General features: G+C 37.4%; 1 protein-coding gene across 6 annotated transcripts in view; it reads left to right on the top strand.

Annotated features, from left to right (window-relative positions):
* jbug (filamin-type immunoglobulin domains fbug) overlaps positions 1–26,920 on the top strand; it is a 229,773-nt gene that overhangs the window by 79,181 nt on the left and 123,672 nt on the right. For 5 of the 6 annotated variants that reach the window (XM_067774779.1, XM_067774781.1, XM_067774778.1 and 2 more), the window contains 5 exons: positions 22,267–22,917; positions 22,991–23,296; positions 23,362–24,384; positions 24,916–25,260; positions 25,397–25,591. In XM_067774779.1, coding sequence (XP_067630880.1) covers positions 22,267–22,917; positions 22,991–23,296; positions 23,362–24,384; positions 24,916–25,260; positions 25,397–25,591 — 2,520 coding nt within the window. The remainder of the gene's footprint in view (positions 1–22,266; positions 22,918–22,990; positions 23,297–23,361; positions 24,385–24,915; positions 25,261–25,396; positions 25,592–26,920) is intronic. The other variant, XM_067774782.1, reaches the window with a different exon arrangement.

Raw genomic sequence — 26,920 nt, 5'->3', positions numbered from 1 at the left:
TCTTGAAAACGCCTTCACATATACAAATAAGGGACACTCCCTTTCAGAGCCCTCATTAATACCTTTAATTTGATACCCATATCGTACAGAGCCACCCCTGGCCCACCTTTATGACCATAGCTCGAAAAGGCGTCCATCTGTATAACTCAGTCCCACTTCCTTTTAAAATACTCATTAACTCCTTTCTTTTGATACCCATATCGTACAAACACATTCTAGAGCCACCCCTGGTCCACCTCTATGGCGATATCTCGAAAAGGCGTCCACCTATAGAACTAAGGCCCACTCTCTTTTAAAACACTCTTTAGTACCTTTCATTTGATACCCATGTCATACAAACACATTCAGGATTACCCTAGGTTCATTTTCCTACATGATGATTTCCACGTATTTGACAAAATAATGATGAAGGAAAATCGTTCCAAAAAACGTCACCCTTCGTCTACAATTTCGGACTCTTATCGGACTCATAATCAAGAGCGCTTCGAAACTATTTCGGGGGTGATTAAAAAAAAACGATAAGAAAATGCGTTCAAATTTAACCAAATTTTCATATTTAAAAAAAAGATATTCAAATAAAATGAATGGATAGCTGAAGAAGAATAGCAAAGGCAAGTTGCTCCACTTTTTAGTATTACCATTTGTATGTATCCACGAAAAAGACAATTTTGTCTCCAAAGCTCTCAGCTGAGTATGTAATGTTCGGTTACCCTGAACTTAGCCGTCCTCACTTGTTATATTTACATATGCACATGTGAGAAGCTGACCATATTCTTGTCAGTTTGGCTGTTGGGAAGCAGTAGCAAAGAGTTGAAGCTGATGTCTGATAGCTTGAGTTGGAGGAAATTCGGTTGGAAGCTGGGGTAAAAACAGACTTCTCATCACTGTAAGTGATGTGTTTGTTTGATTTTATCATTGTAGCGTTTCTTGTTGCCACTTTTATTACAGTTTTTTTTAAATTTACTTTTACTTCAATACTTTCTTATGATTAATACGTAACTTAAAGCTTTTTCTGCCATTGCCGTTATCAGGTGTAAGAAATAATATTTTTTTGTCATATACATATGTAAGTAGATACAATATTTTGAAATACATGTCCACACAGCCACATATTTACTTGCTTATATGCATAAAATTCAGTTTTTCTCACACTTTCATTTACGACTGTAATGTAAATAGAATGTATGTATGTAACTACAAGTATGGAAAAGTTATAGCTCATAAGAAACTGGAAAACGCCATACTCTCGCCATATGTTATGAAGCTCTACTAAACTCATGTTAATGACATAAATCTCTGATTGTTTTGTCTATGAATTTCAAGTCACGCCTGCTGTTGTAACACTTTCCCTTAGCCTAACAAGTGCTCAAAAACGTAATGAATATTGTGAAGTCGCCGACGGCTTTCGGTAGAAGCAATTGCTCCTTTTTTTCAGACTACGGTTGGCCCCTTCCACTCGTACTCGGAAATTATTAAGACTATCTTTTTCTTAAAGCTGTTGTTGCAGTTGTGCTTGTAACCACAAAATTACTCTGGAGTAGTTTGCGCACGAATCAGGTACGCGTCTGAAACTTTCTGGGCCACCCACTTTGCTTATCTGCTGTTTAAAAGTTGTTTGAATATAAGAATACCCTCTAAAATGAAGGAAATCAGGCGATTGGTTGGGCGAGATGAAAGGCGTCATGCTCGTTGTAAAGCTATCGAGTGGCTGTCCGTCACACATCGTCATACATGACAAATCCAATGAATCCAGTTGTGAGACCAACACTTACAGGGCCTCGCCAACGTGTGCAGCAGCGGAAGACATGTATCTAGCTTTTATGCAGCAGGGAGAAGGAATTATCCCGCAAGAAGAAGCAGAAGTAGATCAGAAGTGCTAGCCTAGCACTGGCCTATATCGCGATAATGTGGAAAAAAACAAAAAAAAAAAAAAACAGCACACTCAAGAAAGCCAAAAGAGGACTAATCCATGCCGTGATCCTTCACACCGATCAGTTTATCATCATTTGCATAAAAAAATATTTATAAACCCCAAGATCAGAACAAATGTTCCAGAGAAAATACTACCACATCAAGACCAGCATGCCTATAGGGCGGGTAGTTCAAAAGACTCTGCACATAAGAGCTGTCTACAGAAATTCAAAGTGCGCTTGGATTCGAGTGAAGATAAGTAGTTTAATACGCTTTCTAAGGCATAGAATGAGCCACGATAGTGTGAATCGTACGCTTGAGAGAAAAGATTTTCACGGGCAAATCATTATAAGCTCTACTTCGTACAAGAATTTGCCAAAACCTTACTTGGAGACGGTATCAACATTACCATTACTCAACAGTCTCGTACGCTTGGTACATATGTGCTCGCTTTACGCATATTCCCAAATGCGGTAGTAGAGGTACTGCTCCAACCAACCTTGACAGAACCGATCAACTTAATCCAGCTTATCAGAGACGACATAAAAAATAATCCAGAAATACATTTTTTCAGAACATTAGTCAGAACCTTTTTTTTCAGAAAGCCAAAATTCAGAAGTCAAAATTCAGAAACAAAGATTCAGAAATCAAAATTCAGAAAATAATCAGACGACAGAAAAAACATTCAATTTTTTTTAAAATTCAGAAAAGTTTATTTATTTCAAAGGAATTATGGATAAAGAAAAAGTAGTACAATATACAATTTTAAATTGATGCGCAATAGAAAGCATGTAATTAATTAAATCTGTTCGCATTTTTCTATTTCAAATGAAATTTGACTTCTAAAAGAAGATTTGACTTCTGTGGAGAGGGTATTTACCTTTTCAATGTCCAAGCCGATGCGGAAATATACTGAGCGCGCTTCAATCTGACTTATTCACTATCCATATAGCAGGAAGACCCTACCGTTTACGGACTGTACCAGTAGTAGGCTAGCAATCTTCCTCGAAAGTCAAGTGACATTGTAGACAATATGGAGTCTACATAATGATGACGGGGAAACGGGATAGATGATAAGATAGGCCGACGTGGCATTTTGTTGCTAAAATGGATGAGATTATTTTACACCTGCGTCATATCTCTAAGCACTGCTATAACTAGGACTCTGGAAACGATTGTGGTTATTCAGCCCTTCTCATATTGAAATTAAGATACATATACAGAAATATAATAATCGCTAGGCATTAAAACAAACTATTGAAGTTTTTGCGGCCCCAATGGAATCGTAATATAATAAGGAAAATCATAGCTTTTCTGAGGAAACTACACTGCCGTAGTAGAAAGAGATTCCTTGGAATTCCTATCTAATCTGTCTGTTTTTTACCTTCTTGTCCCTGATCGCCAAGATTCTTGTTCTTGATCCATCCGTGAACTAAATCTTTGAGTCATGATCAGTATGTGAATTTCCTGTTTCCCGAAGAGTTCTGTCTGCAATGGACATCTCAAAATTCTGTGAGATTTTAAGCTTAGGGGAATGTAGTTGCAATATAAGTATTTCAATTACTTTTCTAAGTAGTGGGGGTACAGATCACCGGTCACGGTCAGTCAGGCAAGACGGTTTCTTTGGAGCTGGTTCCGCGATTTAAGTTATATTTCAGTCGCTGTGACAAAATCACAGATGCGTGAATATCAGTCAACAATAACGTGTTTTCCTTCAAGAAACAACCACAACAGAGTTCCCTAAAATTAAATAAACTACAAAAATTTTTAAATTAAAGTTTCGCAATATTCAATTTATTATACAAACAATTAAATCTACAACGAAATCGCTTACTTCAAAAAAAGGCACGGTATCAGTCTCTAACTTATCTAAGCATTAATGTATCTCTTGCATTTGAAAGCCTACATACTGACGTTCATTACATTTACAGAGAATTCGACATTCAGTTGAGCTGACAATCGCTTCCTTGGCATGCGATTTAGATACCTGCGAAGGGCAAAGGTAAATAGATGGCGTGCCGCGCCCATAAAAACCTCTGACCAAACGTTCACTTGTCCGCTTGTGCGCTTTTGACATCATTCTATTTTAGCTATTTTGTATGCGCATAAATATTATTTGATATCAAATGTGTATATATGTGTGTGCTGCCAATGCATTCACTGGATAGATATTTAGGACAAAGCGTGCTAAAGGGGGCCAGAGTTGATAAAATACCTTTTTTGACTCTTCTATGATAGACAATCAAAGCTTAACCATTTACGATTTCTCAACGTTTGCTGAGTTGTAATTCGCTGTGAAATGTGAAATTTGTTATTGCTAATTCATGTGGCAAAATAGCGAGTAAATTTCACACTTTCTGACTTTACCATGATATGGCAGTTTTCAACGTAAATGTAGCTGCGCGAGATTATTAGCGGTTATATGTAAATCTATATGCTTATAAATGCTCCTATGTATGCACATTAAGGTAGTCCTTAGAAATGAAATAAAAGATTTTCTGCAGTCGCACCTCTCAGAGAGTAAAACCTACGTCAAAAATATCACATATTTTGGCTCCGAACGTAGAAGTTTAAGGTGTTTAGCACATAACATGATATCGATAGTCCGATAATTGCAGATATAACATATAAATTTACGAACCCAGCGGGTTCAAGGGATTGCCAGCGCAATATATAGCTTCTCCAATCCAATTGTCAACCTCAACTATCTGTGAGGAATCCTGTTTTATTAACAGCCGAGGCTCTGGCGATCCCGAACTCCTCATGGATCTAGGGAGTGGGAGGGCGGAATGACCTAGAGGGTCGCATGTGGTCGCAACAAATCGTTCCCGAGATGGTCGGGCTTGGTACGGGAACGTACAGGATCTGCATCCTGCGAAGGACCATCAACATCGATAATATTCTCCAAGGCCTCGGGGAGTGTCCTTATCGCTACAACAACAACAACAACATAAATTTACTTCCCGATTGGAGACGATTAAAGGGTCCTACGCAGGTCTTAAGTAAACTTTTAACAAATATTTTGATTTATTTCTTTTGCATGGAAATAGGAACAGCCAAGAAATTTTCACGTTTGACGATGCATGGTTATTCACGCACAATACACACCGTATATTGAATTTCAATTGATTTTAATAAACGTTTAACTTTGGTTGTTGCCTTTTGTAATGTCACTTTTTTTTAAGAAACATTGCACAATAAATTATTTCTTGGCAAAACCCCCGGCAACTGTGGTTGTTTCCTAAAAATCTATATGTGACCTGGAAAAATCAACCGACCCTATTGTGCAAAAATACCGCTCTTCACTTTTTGAGTGATTCTCATAGGAAATTTAACGCTCTTTCCAATGGAATAAACCGCAGTTTTCTACATTTCTTAGTTTTTTAAAAATCGCATTTAAAGCCAAATCGGAACACAAATACGATTATTTGAAATATTTCGATACATGCGCCACCTACCGGAGTTTTTTTCTTATTATTGCATTGTCATCAGGTTCTGAACTATATGCCGAGTTTCAAGCTTGTAGCTTATCGGGAAGTTAATTATACTCAGCGTGCTTTGCACACAGAGTATATTAACTTTAATTGGATAACGGTTGGTTGTACAGGTATAAAGGAATCGATATAGATATAGACTGCCATATCAAAATCATCAGTATCGAAAAAAAAATTGATTGAGTCATGTCCGTCCGTCCGTCTGTTCGTCTGCCCGTTAACACGATGACTTGAGTAAATTTTTAGGTATCTTGATGAAATTTGGTATATAGGTTCCTGGGTACTCATCTCAGATCGCTATTTAAAATGAACGAAATCGGAATATAACCACGCCCACTTTTGCGATATTGAAAATTTCGAAAAGCCGAAAAAGTGCGATAATTCATTACCAAAGACGGATAAAGCGATGAAACTTGGTAGGTGGGTTGCTCTTATGACGCAGAATAAAAAACTAGTAAAGTATTGAAAAATGGGCGTGGCAGCGCCCACTCTTAAAAGAAGGTAATTTAAAAGTTTTCCAAGCTGTAATTTGGCAGTCGTTGAAGATATCATGATGAAATTTGGCAGGAACATTACTCCCATTACTATATATGCGCTTAATAAAAATTAGCAAAATCAGATAAAGAACACGCCCACTTAAAAAAAAAAATTTTAAGTTAAATTTTAACAAAAAATTTAATATCTTTACATTATAGAGGTAAATTGTGCCAACATTCAACTCCCGTAATGATATGGTGCAACAAAAGACAAAAATAAAAGAAAACTTCAAAATGGGCGTGGCTCCGCCCTTTTTCAGTTAATTTGCCTAGAATACTTTTAATGCCATAAATCGAACAACAATTTACCAATCCTTGTGAAATTTTGTAGGGCCATAGATTCTATGACGATAACTATTTGCTGTGAAAATGGGCGAAATCGGTTGAAGCCACGCCCAGTTTTTATACACAGCCGGCCGTCTGTTCTTCCCTTCCGCCATTAACACGATAACTTGAGCAAAAATCGATATATCTTTACTAAACTTAGTTCACGTACTTATCTGAACTCGCTTTATCTTGGTATAAAAATCGGCCGAAATCCGACTATGACCACGCTCACTTTTTCGATATCGAAAATAACGAAAAATGAAAAAATTCCATAAATATGAAAAAAGGGATGAAACTTGGCAATTGGATTGGTTTATTGACGCAAAATATAACTTAAGGAAAAACTTTGTAAGATGGGTGTGACATTTAGCATATTAAGTAGAAGAAAATGAAAAAGTTCTGCAGGGCGAAATCAAAAGCCCTTAGAATCTTGGCAGGAACACTGTTCGTGTTATTACATATATAAATAAATTAGCGGTACCCGACAGATGATGTGCTGGGTCACCCTGGTCCACATTTTGGTCGATATCTCGAAAATGCCTTCACATATAAACCTAAGAGCGACTCCCTTTTAAAACCCTCATTAATATCTTTAATTTGATACCCATATCGCACAAACGCATTCTCGAGTTACCGCTGGTCCACCTTTATGGCGATATCTCGAAAAGGCCTGCACCTATAGATCTAAGGCCCAGTTTCTCTTAAAATACTCATTAGCACCTTTCATTTGATACCCATATCGTACAAACACATTCTAGAGTCACTCCTGGTCCATCTTTATGGCGATATCTCGAAAAGGCGTATATCTATAGAACTAAGGCCCACTCCCTTTTAAAATACTCATCAGCACCTTTCGTTTGATAGCCATATCACACAAGCACATGGTCCACCTTTATGGCGATATCCCGAAATGACGTCCACCTATAGAACTATGGCCCACCCCTTTTAAAATACTCTTTAATACCTTCCATTTGAAACCCATGTCATACAAACACATTCCAGGGTTACCCTAGGTTCACTTTCCTACATGGTGATTTTCCCTTTTTTGTCTCCACAGATCTCAGCTGAGTATGTAATATTCGGTTACACCCGAACTTAGCCTTCCTTACTTGTTAAATTTTAATTACAAAATTCGTTCACAACGGCCAGCCGCTACACAGACAAGCTAAACAAAAACTTTAAACGCGTTTTTCTCGAAAACTTGATTTCGCACAATAGGGTCATTTCATGATTCCAGGTGACATATAAAATCGTAGTAGACATTTTTTAAGAGTTGCGTGCTGCATAAGAAAATTTGAGAAAAGAAACTTTTCTTAGGCATTTCTCGAGTGTCATTTTGTAATGATATTTTGGTTTTCTTTAGATCGCACACGGCTATTAAGACGCGTTGTGCTAGCATTCAGCTCAGATTGCCCCATAAAGGCTGAATGAATTTAAAACTATATTTTAATCACTGTTCGACACGCGCAAACCGTTTCCAATCGCGACCAAAACTTCTATGTAGTATTTTAGGCCAGAAAATATATGTTATTTTATAAGGAAGGACCGCCCTTATGCATATACAAATTGAGGTATCTAACTGCTGATTTTGAGTTGATAAATAGAGAAAATGTGCCAGTTGTCAGATAAGTGTACAGAATGCGCAGAATGTCGGCGATGTTTGTATATACAAATCACGGCAGAGTTTTTATCAATTTATCTGGACCAGTTACTGAAATATGATACTGTAACGAATATTCACATCACTAAATAAATGCACAACAACAAAAACCTTAAAGAAAGCTAAATAAACACAATAATCATCATGTACACACATACATACAAGCAGCAGAGAGATACTCACACACGCATATCATCATCACACGCATATGGTTACACACTACAAATATACGCGCGTATGGCTGCTGACAAGTTAGAGAATTCTAGAAGAAGAAACGTGTAGACATTTGGGCAGAGAGTATAATGGCAGCAAAAGCTGAGTAATCAAAAATCAGTTTGAGTTACACACGCTATTGGTTGAGAAGTATAAGTGTTCTTGTGAAGTACTTTCAAAGTAGTCTAATAAAGACTATTTTGCATTATTGAATATTGGATTTATTTATTCAACAGTTTAGCGAACGTTAGTAGAAGGTGTAAAATAAGCGGGGTTTCACTAAATTCGCTACAGTTGGTGTCAGAAGAGGAATTGTTGGATAAATACCGAAGATTTAGAATACAACTTGGACATGGCAAAGTGGAGTGAATTGAAGATCCAGCAACTGAAGAAGGCGTTGGAGAGCCGTGGATTGAATACAACCGGCAATAAACTTCAACTGCAAACACGACTAAGTGAAGTTGGAAGGAATCCACATTGATGAACACACTTTTTATCCTGATGTGGAAGAGTCAGCGACAAAAGATAGAGACTCCGAATCCACTGACAAGTGTTGACACTGACGCGATACTAGCAGTGCTGAAGCAAATACCATCACAGATGGAATCCCAAGAGACACGAATAACATCTAAGATTGAAGCTCAAGAGACTCGTATTTCCGAAATGTCGGCACAAATTTCAGCACAGATATCATCTCAGGTCTCTACACAACTAGAAGAGCAGGAAGTCCACATATCACCTAAACTTGAAGCGCATAAGAAATAAATAAACTTAAGGCGCGATAACCTCCGAAGAGGTCTAAGGCCGAGCTTCTCTTCCAATTTGCGTCGTGCTCCTCTTGATTTTCTCTACAAATTGGTCGGACGGGACCTACATATTTTATACCAACTCCGAACGGCATCTGCAAGGCAGATGAGTTTTCACTGAGAGCTTTTCATGGCAGAAATACACCCGGAGCGCTTGCCAAACACTGCCGAGGGGCGACCCCGCTTAGAAAAATTTTCTTCTAGTGGAAAAACAGTATTTCTAAAATTTGTATGTTGCTTTGCCCGGGGTGTCAACCCAGGGCATACGGTGTGGTAGGCGGAGCACGCTACCATCACACCACGGTGGCCGCCAATGGAAGAAAGAAGCACATATGGAAGAAAAACAAACCCAGTTTCATGAAGGCTTCAGTGGTCGACAGGATAAAATGGAGGCAGAGATGGATGCTTTGAAAGATAGGATCCAGGAATTACAATTGAACCGCCCAGTCACTTCAACGTCTAATCCGAAGGTAAAAACTACATCCTATGATGGTTCTGTTCCTTTCCAGGTATTCAAGCTTCAGTTTGAGAAGACGTCAGCAGTGAACAACTGAAATGCTGAAGATAAAGTTGCTGCACTGTTCGTGGCATTGAAAGGGCCTGCAGCTGAAATCTTGCAGGAAATTCCATAGAACGAACGCAACAACTATGACACATTGATGAGCGCTCTAGAGATGCTATACGGAAGCGAACACAGGAAACAGATATACCAAATTGAGTTGCAAAACCATTACCAAAAAGCTAATGAGACTTTGCAAGGGTTTTCTTCGGATGTTGAAAGGTTGGCTCATTTGGCAAATGCGAACGCACCCGTGGAACACCGAGAGGGTAAAAATCCAGAGTTTTATAAATGGCATATGGGACGTGGAAACGAAGCGAGCGACATATGCAAACCCAAAACCCACATTCGCAGAAACGGTATCACATGCATTGACTCAGGAAACTGCGTCCCTATTGAGGAAACCAGCATACAAGGCTCATCGTGTGGAAGTAGAAAGACCAGAGTGGGTAGACACAATTTTGGAAGGATTGAAGGGTACGCAGCAGAAGAATAATGATGCAGTCAAATGCTTAAATGTGGAAAGCCAGGATACATTGCGCGTTATTGCAACAGCAACCCTAACAGTTCCAAAAATGTGGGTGGTCGTAAACGCAGAGCTGAATGAGATGAGCAAATCTCCAAGACCAATCAATCGTTTATCTAAAGGGAGTCAGCCGCAAGGGGCGACAGATGGCTCCCTCAATTGAATGCCCCATAATCTCTATTTCACAAATTGGAAGAAGGTCACACAATCTTACTGTTGGAGGACATGTGGATGGAAAGGAACGTTTAATGACTGCAGATACGAGTGCATCTCATTCCATTATTCCAGCGGATTTAGTCAACAAGAAGATAAGACCATTGCATGGAGCAAGATGGCGTACGGCCACTGGAGAAGACACCACGGTTCTAGGAGAAGTATCCTGTGAAGTCGCAATTGGGAACATCACGGTAGTACACAATTTTATAGTGGCAGATATTGTTGATGAAATCATAATTGGAGTGAACTTCTTAATCGACCAAGGCATCAAGACCGACATGCAAAGCAAGACGATGCGATATAAGAACATGCATGTACCACTTAATTTCAGCTACGAGAAAGACTACAGCAGTAAACGAGTGTTGGTGGAAGAGTCAGCAAATACCACCAAAATTAGAAGCAGTCATCTGGGCAAAGGTTGATGGAGATTGTGGGACGAACAAATTGTGGGTTGTCGAAACAGCAAACAAATCAACACCGAACGTACTTCTAGGAAAAGCCTGGCTATAACAAAACAAGATGGACGTATCCCGGTAAAAGTACTCAATGAGTTCAAGTCACCACTCAAACTGACCAGAGTAGCTATATTGGGAAGATGCCAAGAGTTAGTTATTAATTGTGAACAGCTCCAGGAACAAGTTTCAACTAGCAAGACTAATCTTTCAAACGACATCACGGTACTAGAGGAAGATCATCAGAGTAAGGCAAAGCAACTGCTCCTAAAGTACGCAAACATATTTGACCAGGATGGTTCCAAACCAGGCCGCACTAATGTTGTGAAACATCAAATTGACACTGGAAACGCGAGGCCGATACGTCAAGCTCCTCGTAGTGTTCCACTGGCGAAGAGGGAAGTTGTGAGCCAAATTGTACAAGAAATGAGCAACAGCAGCGTCGTCAAACCATCAGCTAGTCCATGGAGCTCATCTGTGGTACTTGTGAAGAAGAAGGATGGGAAAATGAGGTTTTGCGTGGACTACCGCAAGTTGAACGACGGCACGAAAATAGCTACCCATTGCCAAGGATTGACGATACCCTGGACTAGTTATCTGGTACGAAATGATTTTCCACACTGGACTTGAAAAGCGGCTACTGGCAAGTGGAAGTGAAAGAGGAAGACGAAGAGAAAACAGCCTTCAGTGTCGGTGATGGTCTTTGGTAATTTACAGTGATGCCTTTTGGACTATGTAATGCAACAGCTACTTTTGAAAGACTCATGGATCAGGTACTGAAAGGACTACATCGGAAAACATGCTTAGTGTACCTAGATGACATCATCGTATTGGGAAAGAACTTCGAAGATCATCTGAAAAATTTGGAGGAGGTTTTCCAAAGAATAGCTGGTGCTTGTCTGAAACTTAGTCCCAAAAAATGTTCTCTCTTCAAGAAGCAAGTTAGTTACTTGGGTCATAAAGTAACAACAGAGGACATCTGCACCGCGAATGAAAAGATAGAAGCAGTAAAGGATTGGCCAAGACCACAGAATCTTCATGAGTTAAGAAGTTTCCTTGAGATGTGCACATATTACCGCCGATTTGTACCAAAAAGAAGTTTTTTGTCATTCATTCCTCACTTTAACAGTTAAAAGATTGAAATTTCACAGGATAATTTCATATAAGGCATAGATTGTTGCCTAAAACATTTTAAAGATCGGTCATATATATAATATATTCTCAAAGACAGATATTTCAGATAAAATGTTTAACGTAATTTCTTCCTCATTTGAACAGCTAGAAGTTTCAACTTTTTCCATATGCTCACTAATACGGCATATATTATTGGCTGAAAAAATCGTTAAGGTGAGTCATTTATATCGTCCGTCCCAAAGAAGACGAACACGTTTCACTTGTTCGCTTTGAAGACTAACACAGTTTATCACGGAAAGCTTAAGTTCAGATTTAGAAAGGTCGTGCGAATAATTTTGCAAAGTTATGCAAAAAATATGTTGTTATATATTAAATAAATATCTCGGAAACCATAGGTGGTATATAAAAACTTTAACACTCAATCTTTGTGTGACAAAGTTTTCGGCATATCCAAAGACAGTCACATTATTACTTGTTTTTTATGTATTCTGTTTTTCCTTTGGCAGAAGATATTGTCACATCACACATAGTAAAAGATAAATAATCAATGAATTGATGATGTCGTTTCGGCTTTAGTGTGATTACCATGATTTTCGCTGGTTCTACAGGGTGCTGAAAAAAATTTTTTTTTTTTTTAATTTTTGAAACCCCTATTACTGGACAGGGATGTCAGTACGTCTAACTAAAGACATGATGGCCAGGAGTGGAGCTTGTAACCACTTAGCCACATTCGTTTAACGTAAACACATTTTTTTACATTTTTTGCCATACAAAAATTGTGATAGTCTCTCTCTAACAAAGCAAAAATTTTTGCAAAGTCATAACAGAATTTCCTACAGGTCTTCGTAAGTCAATTGTTTCACAGCTTGAAGCGCTCCTATCTGATGTCATAACTATGTTAGTTTTATATTTAGGCTCCTTCAAACACATTGGCCCATAATCATAGTCGCTGACTAAAATACTCTTTAGTTAAAATCTTGCCTAAATGAAAAATGGGATTTAAAATTTTGGTCTGTCGTAGACATATTAAACACAGTTTTCAGCTAAAATAAGCATGGACAGGGTAACCGCATGAAAAAAATTTATTGATTGGCTTATAACCGTGACTCCACGTATAAAAATGTTAATTTTTTACTTGACAAAAACTCTTACAATACCACAAAACTTGTTAAAGGAGTACCTGAAAACGCGTTATGATCATAAAGAAAAGTTTTTGCATTAAAACAAATGTGACGGCCAAAATAATGCAAACCTTAAATGTTAAGTGGCATTAACCGTTAAAACCGTTTAATTTAATTGACCCGAAACCGAAAAGGGATATCTCTAACCTCGATACTAATAGGTATTCAGGACATTCAATGATAATCAGGTTAAATCAAAGGTTAGGTTAGGTTTGTCTTCGCAAAGTCAGCATAAATAAAGGGAGATTAGTATCGTTTTCCATAGGAAAGAAGTGACCTAGAATGTTGAGCCATTGTACATTGACCTCCAAAGTGTAAGTCCCTTTTACATTAGAAAATCATTGAACTCAAGTCGATCATGACACAGACTAAGAGGGCGATAAAGTGGGGAAGTAGTTCAGCAGCGCCCGTACCAAGCAATTCTTAAAATTTTTGTTGCTAATTCTTGTTGTATTCCGTGTTTTATTTCACACTTTCTTTTAAGAGGAATTGGCAAATGTAAAGGGGAATAAAAGACACAAAAGGAAATACCAGCAGAATTTAATTCAAGAATTCTGTAATGTAATTCAATAATTAGAAGTCGGAAATAAGAAATTGTTCTTTTATTAATAGATATTCTCAAAAAACTGAATAATTACCCTCAAGCGGCTGCGAAACTGGTGAAAATTGTATCAGCGAAAAACGCCTTTTTAGTTAATTCTTTTCTGTGTAGAATAATATTACTAAAATTACATCAACCACGTGAAAGTCTTATACTTTTTTTTTTGCAAAAATATCTTGACAGAGTATTACTTTACCGCCTTCGGATTATTGCTTCCGAAATTAAAACGCGTCATTTGACACCTCTCCCGAAATTTTTTGACATGTATTCATTTATTTCTAAATTTAATGCTAAATTCAGTATAGGATGCTACTTTTTCCTCAAAAGGTATTAAAATATCAAAACTCACAAATATGTTTGAAAGCGGAATAGTCTTAATTAAAGATTTCCCGTATGTGGAGCCAAGTAACCATCACACATTTTAAGATGGTGTAATTTCGTCACAAACATATTAATACGCATTCTAGGTATAACAAATTAGCTCCTGACGTATATTTGTTTGTCGGGGAAGCCTTTATTCACTTCCATTTAAGTTCATCGCGTTTAAATAGCAAATTGTTTAATTTCTCGCAACTTTGACAGCAGACCACCAACTTAAAACGTATTTTAAAAAATTAAAATCGGGCTCATGTTATTTTAAATTTAAAATACTTTTTTAGAAATAAAATAGTGTTTAAGCTGACTATAGAAGACTTAAAATGAAATTTATTTTAGAACCATGTTTAAACCATTAAAACTCTATATTATTTCGACTATGATTACGAGCCTGGCCTACTTATAGTATTTCGGTAAAAATTGAAACAAAGTCTTTTCTTGTAGGCCTTATATTAAAGTTGTGGACTTTTACTTTTATACATAATTTTTATGACCAGATTTAGTCCAAAGCCTTTTCTCTACTACATAGCATACTTTATTTAGTAATCATTTTTACTTGTCAAAGTTAAGGTTTAAATGCCTGCATTTTTCAATAAAAAAATACCCTTTGAGCTCGCAGTTTACTGCCTTTTTAACTTTTATTGCTTGACTTTTACATATTTATATATATGTAAGTTGGTATGTGCATTAGCATTACAGTCTATACATATACTCAAATTTACTTTCACACTCATCAACAAATAATGATGACACTCAAAAGCAAATGTATTACATTCAAACACATATTATTAGACCGACACACATAACTTCATTAACACACACATCCACAATTACAAGAACGAAAAGTTGCAGACACCAAAATTGTAGTGCTAATTAGACCCGCATTCAAGTAAATTTTACATTTATTTTTTATTTTTAGGTAGGTTTCCTCATAGGCCGATTAATGCACACAAACGCAGCACAATAAATATTAAGGATATTCACAAAGTTGAGCAAAACGGCAAAGTTTTAATAAATCGTATAAAAGTGGTTAGAGATCGAAAATTTTTATCATTGTTTTCTGAATGCATCATCTATTTTGTTTCATATAGAAAGGAGGCTCCCTAGCAACATTTTAGGTACCGGTTATTTAAAAAAAAACTTGCTTAATTTAGGGTAAGTTAAAAAAAAAGTTTACTTTTTAAGAACCGGTTCCTTTTTCCGATTCAGTTTCATTTTAAAAACGGGTTTTTTTAATATATGGTTACTTTTTACGAACTAGTTACTTCTGAGGATCCGGTTACATTTTATAAACGGTTACTTATAAGAAACCGATTATTTTTTACAAACCGGTTACTTTTTAAGAACCAATTGCTTTTTCATCTCTATTTCAAAAACATACCCAGAGTTGTATGTAGTACGCATAGAATTATTTCTAGTATATTCAAATTTGCATAAGAAAGTCAAATATAAAATGTCCAACCTTAAACGACAAAGAGCTTTTGACAAACTAATTAACTAAATTAAGTACAAACTATTTTCACATTCCTATTAACTTAATATTTTCATGCTTTTATGAATGAGTAACATTTTGTTTGTAACATTTATGGCTCGGAATCATGGACGATGTAGAGGAGATGGAATGGCCCATGGAGTATATGAAGGAAAAGAGTTGCGGAAGCTTTTTGTCCATAGAATTTATATAGGGTTCGTTAGGAGCTTTCAAGATCACATGACGAGGCAATGCTGTCAATATTGGATCACGATCCATATTGGTGGATTTAAAAATTTCTAGATATTTTGCAATCCGGACGACGATCCGCCAGTATTTCCATCAATATTTCATGCTACACAGCTAAACGTTCAGCATGAAATACTGACGGATCATAGTCCGGATAACAAAATATCTAGAAATTTTGAAATCCATCAATATGGGTCACGATCCAATATTTGCAGCACTGCCCCATCGTGTAACATTCGTATTAGGAAAACTTCAACTACTGCTGCAGACAAAATCCATTTGAGGAAGAGTTTTTTCTTAAAACCCCCTAATAAATTTATTTTATTTTTAATTTAAAAAAAATCCTCAATTTAAAGGAGCAAAGCTTTTTACTTTTATACAGACTATGGGATTTGCACAGAAAATACTTGTGGAGCTTGAAAACGGATTTGCCAAGGGCTCGGCAAGAAGCGTCACTGATTAAAATATGTAGGTACATATGTTAAACGAGAAAACCGATATATCTATGTATAATTGCAAGTATTTTTGCAAATATGCAAATGATCATACAAATGTTTGTTTTGTCTTTGTATTTGTAAAGTAAACACAATAAATGCATTTAAATAGGGAATGATGTAATACTTAAATGCATATGCTATTATATTTTGTGAGCCTATGATAAGAATATTAGGAGAAAATATATATATATATATGTACATAAATATATACTAGTATCTCAAAAGATATATTGATGTTATTGGAAAGAAAAAATCAATAATTTTAAATATATCTCAGTAACTAATTCCTAAAAAAATAATTACTCGAAATAACTTATCTTGTATGATGTATATTGGAACGATTTTTTGTCATTCCTTTGTCAAATTTGGTTTTCAGACAAACCGGTTTCGGCGTTGTGCCATCGTCTGTGTCGATTTTCGTTCTGATCTGTTGTTGTCGTTTGTCCTGTATTTATAGTTCGTAGGTACCTCAACAAGCAGCATGGAAATATAAAATTTATAATGGAAACCGGAAAAGACTGAGGCATCAACTATCTAGACCTCAGGATAAATAGCCAAGAAGAAGCCAAAAGATTTAACTATGATATATATAGAAAGCCAACGGCCCCCGACACAATAATACACAATACCTCAAATCACCCCCAACAGCATAAAAATGCAGCATTAAGACATTTGATACATAGACTTGAAAGAACACCCCTTACACAAGAGGCATATAAGAGAGAGCTTGAGGTCATATATAATATCGCTGCAAACAACGGATATAAAAAAGCACTAGTAGATAAGCTCAGAAGGATAAATGGAGAATCAAAAAGAAATAATGAGAAGGAAAATAATAGCTAGACGACTATGACATATACTGGAAAAGCAAATTTTAAATTGGCAAACTTCTTTAAAGAATACAACATTAACACAGCATTCAAAACATCGAACAATCTAAGGCGAAAACTAAGAAATGAAATTAACTCAGAGTATCCGTTTAGCAGCCACGGGGTATACAAGCTTACCTGCCAGCAAATTTGCATAGGACAAACAGGACGGCAAATAAGAACGAGGTTGAGAGAACATATTAGAGGTTACAACAAAAAAAATACGGAATCCAAACATTATACCCGAGTCTAACTTCGCGAATCACATTGTCGAGAATGAATGTTCCCCAACAAACATCAATAAAACAGTTAGGGTTCTCCACATACAAGCAAAAGGCTGACGTCTCAACGTACTCGAAAACATGGAAAACTACAAACAGAAAACATTCGACGGTAGAATAATAAACGAACAGATAAACACAATTTCTGACACAATATTCGAGCCTTTAAAACTTGTTTACAAGAAACAAAGTAATCACACAGGTACAATACACAAACACACAACAACAAATAAACACAAAACAACAAACCCACAAAGAAGGTTAAAAGACTAAAATCACGGATTTTTACCTACCCCAGTCAGCCACACAAATCGATTAGTAAACCACCGTCGGTTCTGAATGAACACACAGCACATACACATAACTAAATATACACAAGTATCAATTTTGACAATACCTGCTCATGTACCTACGAACTATAAATACAGGACAAACGACAACAACAGATCAGAACGAAAATCGACACTGATGATAAAGCAAAGTCTAACACTTTAATAAGAAGTAATCTTAGACACTACTGCACGTATTGGGCAACAATTTTCTTAAACAAAGATAGCTACTTGAAATAAAAATTGAGCTCAACTCCAGCAGTAAGATCCAAAAGGTGAATATGAAGGATTACAGTGAAACTTGTAACCTATTTGCCTAACGCCACTCACACGTAGAAGGAGTCAACTTAGAACATTGTATCGTAAAAATCGTTGATACATAAATATGTCTTTTTACATTCGATGGCGTATCAGCAGAATTTCAATAGATCATCAAAGAATTGGTCTTTTCATTAGTCAATTTTTGCCAGGCTAACGCTCAGTGGCGTAGCTACCTTGGGTGGCACCCGGTGCGGAAGTTGGTGGTGTCACCCCATCGAAAGTAAAAAGAAATAAATTGTATATGATAAAGGTCATGGATCATTTATTATTTATAATATTGAAGAAATAACAAAAAACAATAATAAATAAGACAGTAAAGGAATTTTCATACAATTAAAATTTCTTCTTTCTAGCTTTGTCAGCTGCAAACTCAGCAATTACTTCATCGAAATTTATATTTTGTATTGCCTCGTATTCGGCGGCTAATATACCAAGACTGCTAAGCCGCGATTGGGTCATTGTTGCACGCAAATAGTTTTTATTAATTTTAATTTACTGAAACTTCTCTCACATGAAGCTACGGATACGCAAACTATCATAAACAATTTCAGTGCAATCATAAGATTAGGAAGAGATTCTGTAAAATCCCACTATACAATAAACTTTAAAAAATCTAGAGACACCCAGTCAGTAACAGTAACATTAGCTGCTTTTAAGTGTATTCGTTTATTCTTGGTAAAAATCAGTAAATTTAGATGTAGCTAATTTCAGTTCTTAAGTATTCGCCAAAAGCAAAGCATTAGTTTGTACGATCTCGAACAATGAAGCTATATCTTGAAAAGATTTCGATCTTGTTTGGAGTTCAACTCTGATTCGGTCAAGGCATTCCAACATATCTTTTTGAAGTTCCTCTTTCAGTGTGAGTTCTGCATCGCTGGCCATCTCACCAACCATCAGTTTTTTACGCCGAAGTCTTTTTCTGTTGGAATATCGTAGTCTTCTGTTTTTTCTAGCAATCTCTATTGCCTCTTCCACAATGTGATCCCGTTTTTCTTCAATATAAAAGGAAGTGCCTCTATTTTTATAGCAGCTTCGTCAACAGTGAAGCCTTTACTTTGCAATGCAATCTGTGCAGCATTTATTTCCCGAAGAACATCATACCTGAAGAAAAGAAAACATAAAAAAGTGAATTTGTAGACAGCAGGCATGAGGTTTTGTGCAGCAGCTCTGTCTACATTTTCTCGTCCCACACAAAACTCCTCAATTGCGTCTACAAGTCCATCAAAGTTCTCTGCTAGTGCTTTTACTCTACGGTAATGAGCACTCCAACGCGTTGTTGAGAGTCTTTTAACAGATAATTTGCTGTGTTTCATAGCACTTCCCAACGGCTAGTAAAGGCGGAAAAAAAGAAAAAATCGTCTCTACCGTTCCAAGAAATGTAACGCATGATACATTTTGGGCAAACGACTGTTGACCACACAAATTAATCGAGTGATCAATACAACCAATAAAAATTGCTTTATTGTTTTTTTGTTTTAATAATGGACTGTACTCCTCCGTGCACACCGCTCATAACAGCAGCATTGTCATAGCCTTGGGAACGACACATCGTAATATCTAAATCGCCTGTCTTAAGCTTGTCAAGAATTTCATCGCTTAGTTCAGCAGCTTTTTTTCCTTGCAAAGGAAAAAATCCAAGGAATGCTTCTTTGACTTCCACTTTCCTGTTTTCTATTTTCACATAACGAATCACTTCAGACATTTGGTCAATATGTCAAATGTCAGGTGTGCTATCAAACGTGATACCAAAATATTTCGCTGATTTAATTTCGTAGACAAGCTTAGTTTTCACATGGTTTGATAGAACATTAATGAATTCGTTCTGTATATCTGGTAACAAATATGATACTTTTGAAGTTTTATGTTCCTCCAATTTCGTCATGTGTTCTTTCAACACTACATCATACTTTGAGAAGAGTTTTACTAATTCCAAAAAATTGCCTTTGTTTTTAGAGTCTTGTCCTTCATAATGTCCACGAAACGCCAAGTTTTGTTTAGCCAGAAATAAAGTTATATCCAGTAATCTAGTCAAAAGATGCTTCCACTTCTTTTTTTCTATATCCATCAATTGCAAAGCTGCATCATCTATTGTTTTATTCAATTTTAGTCTCATTTCTAAAGATTTTCATTTCTCAAGATTTCCTAGATGTTCATTTGAACATTCGTGGTCAGCTACGTTTGGATTTAATTTCCGCCACTTTTGAAATCCAGTCGTGAATGTCCCCGCATTGGCATTTTTGGCCACATCAAATAAACGACAGCAGAAGCAGTACAGGTTATTAGAGCTGATGGAAAAAACCATCCATGATCGTAGGATTTTTTCACCATTAGGCATATCTTTATAAAACCACTCTTTTGAGAGATGACGAGCGTCACCTTTTATTTTGGTTCCGTGTCTAGAAACAGTATCAAATGGTCCTTTTTTGTTTTGGAAATATTCACTTCGTTTTTTTATTATTTCAAATCGAACATTGTAAGTTACAGGAATATTCCATTCTGACATATCATTTAATTGAGGAAATGGTTCATTGGTAGCAATAATAGTATTGCTGCTATTATTTTCAGCATCTTCTTTGTTTGTGTTAATTAATTATATACTATCAATGTTGCTTCCTGAAGATGAGCTGATATTATCTAAATCATCTCTTGCATTTTCATTAAGGTGAAAATCAATTTCTTTTGATGAACTTGGGCTGCCATCAGTTTTTGTAACATACTTAAAAATCTATCCAGACATACTCTGAGCTACATCCCGTCTAGCCTGTTTGGCTTTCCTTTGCGGAAATCACCTTTTTCTTTTGGATGTATGCACTCCCCGGGGCTTTTTTCACTTGATGTTTGTTTCTTACACTAAAACAAGAAGCCAGTTATTATAGTATATAATGTGAGCGTAATTTCTCATAAACTATTTAAGCAATATGAAGCGAATTTACTAAACACTTTATTAAAGGAAATAGAAATTAATTAATTAGATTAATTAGTAAAATTATTCGTATAACAAGATTAGTAAAATACTTTATATTGCCAGTCCATACGTACTCACTCAAAAATTACTGATATGACATTAGCCATTTTTGCATAATCCTATAGGCTATAGGTTTCATCCATAGAAGTACTAGGAAATTAATTCAATTTTAAAATTATCTTACCTGTAAAATACTCGATATGAATCAATCAATATTTTTAATATTCACAAAACATCATTTAGGTTTCTAAAATATATTTTTTTTCTTTTTATTATCTATCACTACGGAATAATACACGTTTAACAATTCACGCCAACCAAATACAACACAATTCACGAAACAAATGAGCAATGTTTCAACTGAGACGACAATTATCGCGAGTAAGGGACGGGGAATCCCCCACGACAGCGTCAGACTCTTTTGCGGGAATCCCCGAATTATACATAGAGCTGAGCTAGTGCTAGTGAGGGAATCTTAGAAAAAGACGTTTTTGTGCTAGCAATTTTTTTTTTGGTGGGTGTCACCCCAAAAAACGTGACACCCGGTGCGGCCCGCCCCCGCCGCCCCCTCCCTTTACTACGTCACTGCTAACGCTGTAACTTGAAGAAGTCGCTGCGTAAGCATAATAGGGAGTCTCTCTTTGCCTAGCAAACTGTGCACAGATTGCACGGAATGCATGAATGGAATAGATTGTAAAGCTACTGCAACAAAATGCACGCAAAAGCCCTTAGCAATTATTTTAAATAATTTTTCTTCGTATTTAGTTATGTTCTATGCCAATTGGTATACCTTGCAAGACGAAGTTAATTCCCCTAATATTTCGATATCGTATTTTGCTTAACAATGGTTGCAGTAATGATTGGCAGAATGGTTTTGGTCTTACCAAGAAATAGAATTAATCTTAAACGTTCCTTCCATATGCAACAAAAACACTTTTCTGAACTATCGAGACAAAGTCCTGGTATAGAAGAAAATCCAGCTATGTTTTGAATTAGCACAGACCGCTACGCAAAGCCAAGCAATACAACTTCCGGTAGCGATAATCGATTAGGCAATAAGTTGGGCTGGTAAAAGTACTGTCACACAATTAACAAATTTTAAGTGTATTTAAAGTTGTATATATCTTTTGCACAAACTGAAACCCACTTCAAAATATATCTCTCAGCAAACTTCCTATGTAGATATGGTAGATCAGGCAAGATATATAAATATACTTACATGTCATATTTAAAGAATAATCTACTTAAAGAAATATCCGGTGAATAAAAAATCATATCTTTTTATCTTCATAGGTTCACGACTGGGCCACCGACTTCTGTGACGGTACCTGCCTCTGTGCATTGGTCGAAAATTTACAAACACGTCCACTCAAGCCATCATGGAATCGACGTCCAGCAAATCAACATCATTACCTGGAAAATGCAACCACAGCATTAAATGCTATCGAGAAGGATCACATCAAACTTGTCAATATCGGCAATGTGGATATCGTCAATGGCAATGTAAAACTCATTTTAGGTCTCATTTGGTCGCTGATTGTACGCTATCAAATCGGACGCAGCAAATTTCCACCACGCAAACTAATGCTTGCATGGCTACAAGCGGCATTACCTGAATGCAAAATTAATAATTTAACCACAGATTGGAATAGTGGTGTAAATTTGGCTGCCCTGCTGGATTATTGTCAGCCAGGATTGTTTCCACATTGGCGTTCGATAGATCCTAGTCAAAGTGTGCGCAATTGTACGAATGCCATGAATTTGGCGCAAAGTGAATTCGGTGTGCCAAAAGTATTGGAACCAGAATATTTAGCGTCGCCATGGTTGGATGAGTTATCAGGAATGACATACTTGTCGTACTTTATGAAACCGGGTGGACCGGGCTATAATGCAACATTGCGTTGGGTTAATACGCAAACCAAGGAAACTGTTAAGAATTTTACGGTAAGTTTTTAAAGAGATAGAGTTTTAGTGTGAGAAAAAATATATATGAAATTAATATTCCTTTTTCCTACAGACCGATTGGAATGATGGTCGCGTCATGTGCGAGATCATCAAAGGGCTTGGCGGTCCAGCTCCAGCGCCCGAAAAATTGAGCGCTGATCCTTTTCACTATGAAAATAACATACGCAAAGCAGTCGAAGCGGGTCAACGTCTCGGTGTGCAACCAATACTTACACCCAAAGATATGGCTAATCCGGAGGTCGAACATTTGGGAATAATGGCTTATGCGGCGCACTTGCAATGGGTACCACCACGACCACCGCTATCTGACCTCATCAATGTGCTAATGGAAAGCAGTTCGGGGCGTGTTGGAGAGCCGGTAAGTCTAAGTAAAATGCATCAAAGCTCGAGAGCCAGCGTTATTTAAAACAACCTCAATTTCAGACACATTTCCGCATCGACGTGCTTTCACGCGATATCAGCTTGAGCTCGGTGAAAGCGTTTGTAGTACCACCAACCGGTCACGCACAGCAAGTACGTCTCAATGCGCACGGCGAAGGCGTTTTCATACCCGAACGCTATGGCATGCATGAAATTGTCGTAGAGATTGGTGAGGATAGTTTGGGTGGTCATTACTTCCGTGTATTACCGCGTTTCATACAGGTAGCGCCACCTGGTATGGCTCCATGCGCACTCGGCAGTCTTGTCGAAGTGCTCGTAAATGCAACTGGCGCACCAAAAACCGAAGATATACTCGTCACTGCAGTCTCACCTACAGGCATATCACACAATTGCCCATTGAAAAAGGTCGACGAAGGACACAGTGCCATATTCAAACCGGACGAGGCGGGTATTTGGGAAATTGCTATCACCTATCAGGGACGTCATATACAAGGTGGCCCATTCACTTGTGCCGTCTTCGATGCCAGCGGCGTTTCGGTGCATGGTTTAGATGGCGCTATGCCATTGCGTGCACACTCATTTGAGGTTGATGCGCGTGGTGTAGGCGTCACTGGTGAATTACATGTTGACATCGTACACGATAAACATTCACTTGTGTGCTCAGTTGAGAAGATTGTTGAGAATAAGTATCGGGTTACGTTTATGCCGCGCCAAAATGGCAAATATCGTATTTATGTCTATTTTAATGGTTACGATGTGAAGGGATCACCATTTATTATGCGCGTTGGCACTAAGGGACGTTCGGGTAAGACGCGTAGCAGTCCATTGCATGAGAGCAAACACCGTGCAGAGAGTCCATCAATGCATTACACTTCAACGACAAGCACGCGGCATAATGATTATAGAAATGCAACATCGGCACTCAGCGCATCGTTATCGCGTCGCGATTTACTCAATCACAATAGTGCTGAGCGTCAGAGATCATATTCGCCGCAAGTATCGCCTAAGGTTGTTGATACGCCCGACTATCGCACTACATCGAGCTATTACAAGCGTGAGAGTGAGGTAAGCGTTTGTTGTGATACAAAAATGTCTTATAGTTCTAGGCTTGGATTTGGTCATTTGTGCTAAAAAAATTTCACGATCAGTGAGTAAATGAGTTGGCTGATGATCGGACATAGGCAGGGGGAAGGGAGGATGCACCAAAACTTATTGTACAAAAACTTATTGTGACAGGATCAAATTCCGATGATCATAAGATCACATTGTAACGATCACATAATCATATTGTAATGATCATATGATCACATGACTACATTTTGATCATCAACCAGTTCAGTTATTCAAACGCGAGCTTCGCTAAAACTAACTCTAACCAAAAAATAAATAAAAATCAAACCGGCACAGCTCTACATCGCTACGCACCAAAGCATCCGCTATTAAGTTGTGATAACTTAAACCCACTTTACTAACCATACAATTTTCACCTCTCTCTCTCCCACACTCAAAATTTGTATTATATTTGCGCCTACACATACACAACACTCTTGGACATTAATGAAAACACACCACACCCACAAAATTTCGTATGTGTAGGAAAAATTGGCTACATCCTCTCCACCACCACTTTCCTCTTCACGTGATCTATACAACAATTCTCCGACAACAAAATATATCAACTCTACCGATTTATATACACTGGGCACTTCGGCAAGGCGTGATTCGCGTGTCTCTTCGAACTCATCTACGACGAAAAATGATTATTACTATGACAAAGAAAATGAGTTGTATCAACGTAAACGTGATGAACGCGATTTAAAATTAGCGCCACCACGCGAAGAACGCTATGAAGATGCGACGTCACTACATCAAACAAAAAGTCAAATAATCAATGGACGTTCGACCACAACATTTGCATCACGTTTAAGCCCGATACAAAGTGTAATTAGATTAACTTTTGTTTTTCTTTGGTTAAATGTTTATGTAAATTTTGTTAGCAGTTTTTTACAAAAAATTTTATTTTCTTTTTTGTTATATTTTATTTTATAACCTAAAATGTCTGCCCTTACCCACACAGATACGTTCGAATGAGGTGCGCACCCACAGTCCATTGACAATTAAAACATCACTTCCATATGAATCGGTTACGCGCAATTTAAGCGCAAGTCCACGTCACACCTCTATTTCGCCGGTGCAACGCTATTCGCCAAGCAACGCCTACATATCGACAGCTACACATCGCATTGGCAGCCCAGTCACAACTTTGAATAAGGTAAGCGAAGAGATTTGTGAAAAAACACTAAAGTTTGTGAACAACATCGAGGTTTCATGCTCCAGAACTTAGTTCAGTTAGTTTTTAGTTTAATTTGTACTGGAGGACCTCCCGAAGGCCGCAGGGATGGCTTGGGAACGGTCTTACATTTAAATGGTAAAGATCTGGGAGTACAAAAAAAGAAAACTGAACTATTTATATTCTATATTGAGCTGGGCTTTCTGAGAGTTCGGATACTTTCGACGAGATTTTTATGGCAGAAAAACATTCGTAGTGTTTGCAATCCACTGCCGAGGACGACCCCGCTTAGAAAAACTCTTTTCAAAATTTTTGATGTTGCTTCGCCAGGCATCTTCGGTGTGGTAGGCAGAGCACGCTACCCCACCCCCGCGGCCGCCTTTTCTTTAGTTTAAGAAAATACAAATATCTCATTTCCATTTCCATAAGATAGTTACCGCTCTGGGATTTCGAAGTCTGTGATTCTTCGATATTGCAAGCTAGCTGTTTATCTAATGGCATTTTCTTTTCTGAAACAATGTCACCCAGTTTTCGAAACAGCTTCCTACTTAATAAGTAAAGGGGTAGCATTAAGTGGCGTACTGACAGTTTTCTGCGAAATGCAGCAGGAGATAACAACAAAACTCAATGATTCCCATGTGGCGTAGCAAATTGTACCTAGAGATATATCCTTTATTAATTCAATTCGTGCAAAGGGCTCCTTTGCTTTCTAAATATCAATAGCTGGTCTTCGCTGCGCCTTTTTGTTCGCTTTCACATTTTCCTTTATGATTCGAAGCCTAGTTACACAAATTTTAAAAACAGGCTTTGCCTCCAAAAAGCCTACCTAGGTTCTTCGTACTGCTGTTATTTCCTATAAGGAAAGAGAGTTCGTTTCGTAGACAGTCATATGTAGGATCTGTCCTAGCCAATTTTTGTTATGCAAAAGGAGTCATTACGATAAAATTCCCCCCTCGTGTGCTCTTTGTAGAGTCCGAAATATTGAAGTATGTGGGCACCATCATTAAAATTTTACCATAAACTTATTCGCGTGGCTCGACTCGACCGCCTTTTACTACAGCAGTAGGTTAGAAATAGCCACTTTTTACATTCATGCCGTGAGCTTTGGTCTCAGGCATAATTGTTTTGGAGACACGCAGAGTTCCATATACGTGTTCGACTCTATGATATTTGTTTCCTGTTTGTATGTAGTCTCTGTCGAAGAGAGCTTTCGACATTTCGCACATACAAAAGCACTATACTTAAGATCATTATCAGAAGGTAAGCTAAAACTTTGAAGCTTTGTCATTTTAATAAAAAGAGCTCATTTAA

Source organism: Eurosta solidaginis, chromosome 3 (assembly GCF_040869045.1).
Source record: "Eurosta solidaginis isolate ZX-2024a chromosome 3, ASM4086904v1, whole genome shotgun sequence".
In the NCBI taxonomy this organism is placed as follows: Eukaryota; Metazoa; Arthropoda; class Insecta; order Diptera; family Tephritidae; genus Eurosta; species Eurosta solidaginis.
This window is presented reverse-complemented; position numbering and strand designations above follow the sequence as displayed.